Source organism: Zophobas morio, unplaced genomic scaffold (genome assembly GCF_036711695.1).
Source record: "Zophobas morio isolate AGI-343-1 ecotype UQ-CSIRO unplaced genomic scaffold, CSIRO_AGI_Zmor_V1 ptg000005l, whole genome shotgun sequence".
NCBI lineage: Eukaryota > Metazoa > Arthropoda > Insecta > Coleoptera > Tenebrionidae > Zophobas > Zophobas morio.
Window position 1 is genome coordinate 6,140,550 of NW_026972110.1, and position 10,953 is coordinate 6,151,502.

The window sequence follows — 10,953 nt, forward strand, 5'->3', positions numbered from 1 at the left end:
CACGGATATCCAATACTATACACTGATTCACATTTTTGTGTACAATAACAATAAGCATACATTTTTCAGCGATTTTTTATCAAATATTAATACATATAGGTAGACATTTTTAGTAGTAGCGTATAACGAATCTGTATAACAAGCTATCGTGAATTCAAATTTATGAAAAACATTTACGAATGTCTTGTCTATCTGTTCTAAGAAAGATAATGATGTATGATAATTATTGCGTACATTTTTTACATTTGCATGTTTGTATTAAATATAACTATCGCATAATTGATATTTTCTTTGCTTTGACGAATTTATTGATGTTCCAGTACTAAAATATTGTTACTTTATTTTCTTAATCTAATAGTTTAAGTACAAATTATTATACTCAAACTTTATTACATGTCTGAATAGCAATGGTACGCAAAGATTTACTTATAACGTATCCAATTGACTAACCGTTAGTTGGACCAATTACAAAAACACAAACTGATTGGGGTGTTACAAATTTTTCAATTCCTACTACTTATTTGCTTTTCTTTCACCATTACTTAAGTAATCATATTTTTAAGAATACGGTATTTTCTTAACAAGGAATGAAACTACAACTTCACCAATAATGTTTTGTATTTTATGCAATTGCAAAATAGTCTTTACTTTTGTTTCAGAATTGACATGGTTATTCGGATGGTTATGCAAAATTACGTCAAAATAGTTGTTGTGAAAAAAAAAATAGTTAAAAATAATGTTGTTATCAAAATAAGTACAGACAACACGATAAACAAAAAATCTGGAAAATCCAAAACAGAAATCGCGAAACGATTATTCTTATCAGGTATAATTTTAGAAATATTATTCGACTGTACTAAACAAATAGTGCCATAACTTTAAAACTCCAATACATTTACAAAAATAAAAGTAAAGATATCAAAAGCATATCATTAAAGTGGATTATACATTATGGGTTAATTATGGGCAGCTGACAGTTTTATGCAGTGACGCAGTTGGAAAAAGTGTTACTATTTATGTGTCATAGGGAAGTTAAAAAATTAGTATTTGAAACATATTAGGTATTACTTATTTATGAAAGATTGCTTATTTGAACATTTTAAAAAAGTCAACATAATATTTTAACGTAAAGAATAAAGGGAAACACTACTAACAACGAGAAACACTATTAACGACAAAGTAAAAGAAAAACAAGTTAAAATGGACTAAAAAATAGAAGAATTATTGGATCTCTGACCAGTGCAACTTTATAAAATTTTTGTGAGTGATACAAGAGCGAAAGTAATTAGATATAATAACGAACAATATCATCCAAATTACTTAAAAGGAGTTCGTTAAGTTTCCAGCATTATTTATGGTTTAGAGTTCAGTAAGTATCTGCTAAATGTATGCATGAAATCTACATTAGTAAACTATTTTTTAAACCCCTAAGTGATAAGGGTGACCCACCAAACTTTTTTTATTTTTTAGGCATCAAAAAATACATATAACCCTAAATTTTGACCCTTCTACCACCAACCCCCATTTTTTAATAACGATATGAGTATCTTTGCTTTCATCCACAGATGCGCAATAGGGTTGCAAGATGGCCATTGAATATAATCATTGTACGATAAATTTTTATGTATGTATTTTAATTTAATTTTTTATTTAACTATGTGCCAAAATATTCACTAGAAATGCCAAAACAACGTTTGGCGGGTCGGCTAGTTTCTAATATTGTATATATTTTAATTATGTGTCTTCAGGTAATTATTGTATTTTATTTTTTTAATTCAATGTTTGAGGTAGAATGATTTTAATAAAACGTTAGCACTAATTGCAATCTACTCATTCTTTACTCATTATACTCGTATTTTTAAATATTTTTATTTCGCTGTTCATTAGGGGCCCCACAGTGTTGTAGAACACAGGCCCGCAGTTTGATTGTTACGCCACTGCTTACACTAGAAAAGTTCATAGAAACGATGACTGACCCACCCCTTAAATTTAAATGTGGACTTGGCCCGACCGATTTTGTGTTCTACGCAGTTTTACAGCTGTGTCGATCTTAGAGTGCACGATGTCTACAATCTTCAGGTATAAACATATCTAAAGATTGTAGGTAACAAATTTGAAGTCAAAAAGAAACTAAAAATTGGCAACATTTATTTGTTTATACTTTTTTTTACATTTTACAAACGGTGTCCAGGTGTAATTGCGTTGAAAATCTTCACATTCTTGTTCTACTAGTTATTTGCACCTATGTCTTATTTTAAATACATAGTCATTGATTATAGGCTGATTGCTATTGGACGGGGCAACACACGCCGGCATACCTAAAATGTTTACTTTAAAAACGGTTCTTTTAAGAAATCAGTAGGTGTTTCTACTTACTCATTCAGTGGACAGAAATATTGTAGATAAATGCTGACGTCCGTTAACAATGAAAACACTTGAGGACAATCGTAAATAATTGTACATACACCAGTACTGTTGTTCGGAGTTTTTGGACAGTTGGGTCGAATTGGTACATCACCACCACGACCCAGTTTAAATGAACCTAAAATTAACAAATAAGTTACTGTTAATCTGATAGTATACATTTTTCTACTATATACTAAATGACAAAAAACCGAACACCTAGAAAACATGCATTTTTTTTATGAAAAGTTGTATCAATAATTATATTTATAAGTAGTGTTTGTTATTTTCGTTACGGTTTTGTGGTGAAAAACCGTTAATAACATATGCATGACAAATATTAATTTTATGTTAGCAGTTTAACAGTAAATTACCTTGAGGGGTTGTGATACTTTCATTATGGTTTTTCAAATCTTGAAGCCATTGCGGAATGCTTGCTAAAGTAGTATTTAAATCAGAAATAGATAATAAATTGTGTAGAAGATACTTACGTTGTTCTGTCGTTGCATATGTTGGCAGTACAGTGGTAGTAGATGGATAGAATGGTGGATAGGTAGGGCGTGGAACAATTCTGTCTATAAAACATATATACAAAAACAATATAAACTGTAACTATTTCAAGTAATTTGTGGAAAAACTTAAAAATATTTGTGGATTCCTCAATAGGTATTTGTTTGTTTCCAAAACATGCAATTAATTCTTTAATGTTACGTAGGCAAAAATGCGATTGTGACGTAAATTTTCTACAACACATATTGATAATAATTATTATGTTTTTAAAATTGTTTTTAATACTCTTAAACTGACTAGAACAATTAAAATTAAATCTGGCATTCAGCAATAAGTGGACTACCAACAAAAAACTTTATTACTCAGTAGAAACAGTGGAAGTACTAAGGCGACACAACACAAGTTTTCTGGCATGTGTAATATAGAACTAAAATAATTATTTTAGTTCTACATTACAATTATAATTGTGACTACTTTATTTTTTTGGAATCTTACATATTTTCATTTTTCAAATCAAAATCAAAAAATTATAAATCTTACTGAGAATTTTATTACATATATGGTACTAGCATTTTCAAAATCAAGCCTACAATCTTTAAAGAGTCAATCTGTGGCTACGTCATTAGCTTTGAGGTAAAGAAAGTGTTAATTTATAACACTCTAATAGCAATATAAATTTACATTACACAAAGTTTATTCTTTTTTAGCCATTAGATACTCATTGCTCAAATATGTAGCAACAATATTACATCACTCAGTTCGGCCTACTTTACGACAGTATTCACATACTGAGAAAATTATACTAGATGCAAACTAAACAGTATAAATTCAAATGTTATACTTACCAGCAACAGCAAGAGGAGGGACATAAGCTGAAAACAAAGATTCACATACATTTAGCCAAAAATTTAAATTTAATTATTGATTACGGTTTAAGGTTTCAAAGCATATGAATTGATCTTAAAAAATTCATGCTTCGCCTTAAATTTGCTATTCTGTAACTATTATTTATTAATATTTTAAATTTCAAGATACGCAAAAAATTGGTGCTGCCAGTTCGGAATTAATGTTTAATCGTTTGTTATTATTGTTTGGTTATGAATTACATTGGTCTAAAATTTTTCAGATATAACTTCCATCGCTTTTGAAACACAATCAATTCTACAATTTTTACGATAACACCTATATGTTACAATAAAAGTTGCGGTGTACTATTATTTCAAAAGAATTGTCCTCCCTCCGAGAGTACAATAAAATATATCCGGATTTTTTGAAAAATGGATTTTAACGATTTTATTTTTTTATGAGAATCCCAATAAATTATAATAAACATAAGTATATAATGTTAAAGTAAATGTAAAGTAGCGTGCTATGCGTATATTTCAAATGAGTTTTTCGTTGTTGATACCTTCATCACAAAATTTTGTGATGAACATTTTTGCAAGAAATATATCAGTTTGGATAGGTGCAGTATAATAACAATAATAACAGTATTGTATTTCCAAACTTTCGGGAAAATGGAGGGAGCCGTTCCTGATTTAATAAATAAAATAATCTGACTCATTCATTAATTTTGTTGTGTCAGCAATTCTAAAAAATACGTATGTAAGATAACTCACAAGTTTTCATACATATTTTGCACATTTTAAATAGGATTTATTCGGCAAAATTTTGAGCTGACGTCTTCAATTTTTTGGAGAAGATAAGTAAATATATTTTGATTGAAAATTTACCGTGCTTGGAACAAATTTCAAAGCATTCGGTTTGGCAGATTCAAAATTAATTTGCAAGATGTTGTTTTCGAATTTTGACTTTTATCCAAAAATCTGGACCTTTCGAGTAAAAACTCGTTACGGAGTCATAAACTACTTGTGTAGGACTATGTTATTTTATACAATTTAAAACCCATTTACTCTGTACAGTTTTGAGGTGAAGTCGTAACATCGTTGGTGTGGACGATTAAACAAAATTTTACATATTAATCATAACACACATATAAAATTTGACAACAATCGGATCAGGAGTTTCGCAGATTATCTGTCTTACAAAAATTGACACAGACGGCGGACAGATAGACCGAAACGGGATACCTATGTTTTTGTACTCTTGGAGTCATGAGACATCGAGAAAATATAGAAGTGGCCAGTCGCCCGATGGACTCGATTACAATACTTCCTTAACTTACGCTTGGGAAGTAAAAATTGGTCGGAAGTTATTTCGATAGAACTTCCTTAGCCCTTGAAGTAGAGTCCGACCAATCACGCTTCTTTAAAAAATTATAAAATTTGATTTTGCGATTTTCGTTTTGTGATAACCCCTATAAAATAAAAATTAGTCACGTAATTAACACCCCCGCAGCCCCCGTGCTGTGGAGGTGCAAATTCCAATGAAATGCGGTCCGTACAAGTATGGACAATATGAAATATATTTTACACAGATAACCAACGCGAAAATTTTCTCAATACATGCTTAACTTCAACTGTTTATGTTTATACTTCGAAAAAATTAAACTATTAGCATGTGCAAATTACAAAAATCAGCGATTAAAAGAAATGAAATTTTCTCAACGCAGAAGAAAGGACTGATTAATTAATTAACCACGCTCACTTTTTTCCAAAAACACTCAAATTTGAAGAAAACTCGGCAAATTATAAGGAGACGATTTAGCATGCTTTCAACAATCTTAAAACATTTGCTAGATTTCACAACATTCGTAATTCGCCATTAAAATTATGCAGTTAGTGCTCTGAAACACCCTGCACAATTTTGATTTTTTACCCAAAAAGCTGGATGTCTGGGAAAAAACTCGACGGATTCATGCAAGAGTACGTAATTCTATAAAATTTAAAGAACATTTATTCTTCAAAATTGTACAATGACGTCAACACCTATTAGCAGACATAAAAGAAAAAATTTTGATTAACGATTTACCATGCTTACGGTAAAAGTGTTTGCGAGATTTCAGAGCATTCGGTCTTGCAATTGCATTGTTAAATTGGAAAATGTTGTTAAGTTGTTATACAATGTCGATATTTTTGCCAAAAATCTAGATGTCTCGGGTAAAACCTCAACACGGATTCATATGCTTATCTTAATTTATAAAATTTAAATAATATTTACCAATGCAAATTTTCGAGATAACGTCATCTTATTGTTGATTGCCAATAATCGAAGTTTTATTTTTTAGAGCGGTTGTTTAAAACATTAGGCGTATGAAGCTAATTTAAACATGTTTTCATTTTTCCAAAAGTAGTTCAGCCACTTCTGTTTATTACCTGTTTCAGAAATGATCTACTCTTATTTAATTTCCTTTATATTCGTAAAGCCAGGTAACATTATGATACACTTTGTATTACCTGTATTAAAATAATTATTAAAATGTTTATGCTTTGAAAAATTAAAATGCACTTATTGAAGAGTGTTTCAAAGGGAAGTTACGTTGTAAATGTATAAGTTTAGACCATTTCGTAAATCAGTATTTGAACTTGTAAATGATACATTTTAAATATTTCGTAACACTGTGGCGATATTAATCCCAATTTATAACTTAAACTTATAATCTGTGCACACCTGTCAGCGATTATTTAACACACACGAGATTTGATTTACTAGACGCTCTATTAAAGTTAAAATGTACTTACCGGCGAAAGTATGATTTCCAGAAGTAAACTGCGCTCCACCAGCTATTAATGCTGCAAAGAATTAAATAATTAATAAAATAACTAAACACATAAACTGTCAAATGCATTTACTCGTGAAGAAAAAAAATACCAAATGTTGTAAAAAACTTATATGAAAACACACATAAAACCCTCTGAATTTTAAAGTCATTAAACGAAAATATTTGTTAGTTTATAAACAATAATAATATAATATAAAAGTATTTTGAACTAAAATGAAGACGTCTTTATTGATCTTTTGTAATTTCATGCGAAATACTGTTGTTTGCCATTTGTGAAAAAACCACTCAACCGGCACCATAGTACGAAAACTCAACAGACAACATTGTCTAGGGAGATTTTTAGTGCCAACATGTGCTGTTAAAAAAATTGAGGTCCGGATGATTATGGTTTTCATTCAAAACACGTTGTTTTTTTTTATTTTATTTTGACATTTTTGTCATAAAATATTTGAAATTTTTTGCACTACCAACTTGACAGTGTAAAAATAAGCCCTAGAGGAGTTTTATTTGATACCAACTTAATTCAACAGGTCATGCTTTTTTAATTTTTGAATCAACAGTACATGCACATTACACTAATGTTTCTAGTTTGATTTAAACTAGTGACTTTCTTTCATAATTGTGGTAAAAGTATGTATATATTTTCAGTAATTTAACACGGCAACAGTTTAGAAAGAAAACGCACAAAAACTCTTAAGAACATACCAAATTTTTCATAATCTATCACCACTAGAAAATTAGTTACTTACGTCGGACACCAGCATAACGGTTGACTAACCCAAGGTAGTCTGTAACAAGGTTTATGTAAAATTGTATCGATGTTTGATGCATTATTTAGATTGAATAGTTATTATAAATACCTGGTGTTGGTGCTACCATTTCAGCGTCGACTGAATCAGTTTGATTAGGTTTAACCACGACCAGAGAAGTAACGTCCGTTACAAATGAATATTTTAATGCTAATTGAAGTGCTTTCTTTGTCAATTCTGTTTTATTTTCTGCGGTTTCCCTTTGTTTTAACATCTGTGATACAGTTAAATATGCCCAAAGTCTTTCTAAAGAAGTAACCGGTTCAGTACGAGTTGTATTAAAAATGACAGATCCAGTAATACTACTTCCTTTAACATGAGGCAGAAAATCTACGTTTGATCCTGTAAAGAAAATTACATATACACAAAAATTACTGAGCATTTAACTGAAACAAACCAGTTCGGCCTGCCACGACTAATTCTGAACCTTTAAAAAGAATTGGGTAATGAGTTTTTGTCACTTCTGAAGCTCCATCTACATATTTAAAGGTAATATTACTCATTAAAGGTGATGAAATCGAACGGTAAAAATCTTGTAATTGTAAAGAAGCATCTGCTGCTTCGTATATGTGTCTAGAAAATCCGAGATTCTTTGAAGATAATTTTTTTAAGAAGTTTTTGTCAGCGCCAGAACCAAATGAAAGGGAAAAAATTGCTGCAGATTTTTCACCTGCATTAAGTTTTGTCACCTGAAATAGCTCGCCTTCAGTACTTTAAATGTAGTTGCATTTTTTACTTACTATATTAGTAATTTCATCTCTAGAAAAGATTCCCACATTTGGTAAACCATCCGTCAAAAATATAATCATGGGCTCGTATTTTTTCGGTTTATTTTCCTGGGTCCTTTTGATTAAAAATACACCTACTTCTAAACCTGCAATTATGTTAGTGGAACCTAATAATGACTTGTCGGTCACAATATCTTTTGCTTTTTTAATGTTCTCCTCAGTAGCTTCTGCTGCTTGAGGTAAATTGGCTTCCTAAAATACAGTCATGTAACTCAAAAATTTCATATTTTTAAAAATAAAAGTTTTTTACTAACTCTCAGGTATGGTTCAAGTTCTCCATATTTTGGTGTAGTTAATTCAACTGTCTTAAATTTATTTTCTACAGGATCCCAAACTGAAGCATCGCTAGAGAATCTGACGATATTGAATAAGTCTTTAGCGTCAAGTTCCGATAAAATATTTTGCATGGCTTCAATGAGCTGATCCAATTTCCTTCCTCCCATACTGCCACTGTGATCCAAAACAAACACGATATGCTTGGGCAGAGGTTCCAATTCCGAAGGAGCGAAAAAATGCACAAAATATCCATCTTTCACTAAAACCTAAGAAGAAAATCTTGTTTTATTTTAAACTGACATATATTCAGCAATTCAATTAATTAATAATTCGTACCTCGCCTCCTTGAGGATCCCTTTCTACGTCGTACTGAACTACAAACTGACCAGCCAATCCATTTTCTGTATTACCCCCAAGATTTTCAGCAAACTGTTTTTGTTGATTTATGTCTGGATTAAATTTCACGACGGCAGAATTTTTATCAGTAAAATATATTTTTGCAGATGGGTCTAGTTTGTCATCATTTTTGCTTATTTCATTTCCTGTTCGTAAAGATGGTGTTTTTACAAAATTTAACGGTCTGCTCTCATTGATATTAACCTTGAATTAATTTAATCAACATTTATTTTCACATGTTTTGTTAATACCTGAACTCCCAGATCCTTAACAATTTGTCCTGGATGAATGTTAATAACGAGTTCGTATTGTCCTACTTGTCGTTCAAGAAGTTCTTCATAGACCAGTCTAAATATTGTTTTACTTTCGGGTTCTATATTTACTGAGACTGTAAATGTTTTGGAATCTCTTGCACTCAGTTCAACGTGCGCTGCACTTTGTCCACTCATTACGGCCTATCAAGAAACTCTAATGAATTAATGTTAAATACACATCCTAACAATAACAGCATATTAAAAAACAAGGTTTATACGACTTTATTTTAGAGTACAAATCCCAAAATTCTAAGGGATGAGTCCTGTAAAATATTTTATGGAACGTGTATTTTATATTATTTTTTCTACTCCACACCTTTTTTTTACCATTTTAATATAAAAATTGTTGTCCAGAGCTCCACAGGTACTGTTAGTGTTGTTAGTGAAAGTAATTTTCAGCAAAATATTGTGACTTATCTAAGTGCCCAAAACATATCCAATGGTACGATTAATGTGTAGGTACATATCATGGTAAAATGTAATTTTAATTAAAAATATAATTTCCATCTTTCGACGTTTATTTTATTTGTTATTTGACAGTGACATTAATAATGACTACCAATCTTAAAAAAATAAATTATACCAGTTCTCTTAAAACACTCACTTTGGGAGCTTTAATAGTTCGGTTATGAACTCGAAGTAGAAAAGGATATTATAACATTATTTCGATACATTTCCAGAAAAATAATTTTATGCGTTATTGTCGATCAGCAAATGTTTTTCTTTATGTGATGAAACAAATGTGAGGGAACAAGTTGACAAATAATGTGATCGAATTATATTTATCTTTTTTTCTATATTTAAATTTTTGTCGACTTGTTTTGCCAACCACGTTAGTATTATGCAGACAATGTACGATCTCTGCAAAAGATGTTTGTTTTTATTTATTCTAATTTTATTAGAATTTAAGATTTATCAAAAGCCAATGAGTTAATGTTAATATAATAAGAATTATTATGTTTACCTCAAACTAAGGATAACAATTTTTTAAGAAATAATAAATGCAAAAATTAACACTTTTAAGATTTTTCTACAACATCTCCCCCTTCCTAAATAATTCGTTTTGTTAAAGATATTTTTTAATTCGCTATGCTGTGATAATATTACATAAATAATAAAACAACATTTTTTTTACCTGTTCGTATATCTTTTTAGCTTCTTCTTTTTCTTTGACGTAAGCTTTGTATACTTTTTCATCGATTTCCATCTCAAATTCCGAAATAAACGCATTTTCGGGAAGAATGACTGAAAAAGTGGTTTCTTGTGCTTGTTTCTTCAAATTTCGTACTCTACTAGTGATAAGTGTTCTTGCAAAACGGTTACTCACATTAGCGGTAATTTGCATAGAATATATTTGAGGACTAACTTGAAGATCCTATACAAAATTCATCATAATTTCCGAATTATATTGCTAATATTTCTACTTAGTACTTACATTTGAAGATTCTGCAGATTTTTCTTTTGCAGGTTCCGTAGTTGACACCACTAAACTGCTGCTGTCACTTGGAATAGAATATACTGTTTTACATAACAGTAGAAAAAATATTATTGGTGTATACATGTTTTGTTATTTTTGAGATTCGTGTTTAGTAATAATACATTATAATGAAGTTTCTTAAAATCGTGTTACCATATATATAGTTGCTGTGTTTCCCCACTCAAGAAACTCATGCATACGGAGAAAACCAAACATAAATTATAAATTATCTTTTTTTACGAACAAAACCTCTTTGGCTGGGCTGTAATTCTGTAGAAGTGGCCGTTCACATACTACG

At 30.3% G+C, this 10,953-nt stretch overlaps 1 protein-coding gene across 1 annotated transcript; it reads right to left on the reverse strand.

The window, feature by feature from the left end:
* Positions 1-2,131: 2,131 nt before the first annotated feature.
* LOC135122513 (inter-alpha-trypsin inhibitor heavy chain H4-like) lies at positions 2,132-10,953 on the reverse strand. The gene is made up of 15 exons (XM_064046735.1): positions 10,614-10,953; positions 10,314-10,553; positions 9,116-9,319; positions 8,805-9,068; positions 8,447-8,734; positions 8,145-8,384; positions 7,802-8,093; positions 7,456-7,746; positions 7,345-7,383; positions 6,555-6,605; positions 3,759-3,785; positions 2,895-2,978; positions 2,778-2,840; positions 2,377-2,542; positions 2,132-2,318 (listed from the first exon to the last, which is right to left on the reverse strand). The coding sequence occupies exons 1-15, from the start codon at positions 10,737-10,739 to the stop codon at positions 2,288-2,290; spliced, it is 2,406 nt and encodes an 801-aa protein (XP_063902805.1). The 5' UTR covers positions 10,740-10,953; the 3' UTR covers positions 2,132-2,287.

Bases quoted from the DNA above. Each gene is read 5' to 3' on its own strand.
- LOC135122513 (XM_064046735.1), bottom strand. From the start codon at position 10,739: ATGTATACACCAATAATATTTTTTCTACTGTTATGTAAAACAGTATAT. The intron at 6,606-7,344 runs GTAAGTAACTAA...AATTCTTTGCAG, and splicing joins CCGTTATGCTGGTGTCCGAC to CATTAATAGCTGGTGGAGCG. The intron at 3,786-6,554 runs GTAAGTACATTT...CTTTGTTTTCAG, and splicing joins TGGAAATCATACTTTCGCCG to CTTATGTCCCTCCTCTTGCT.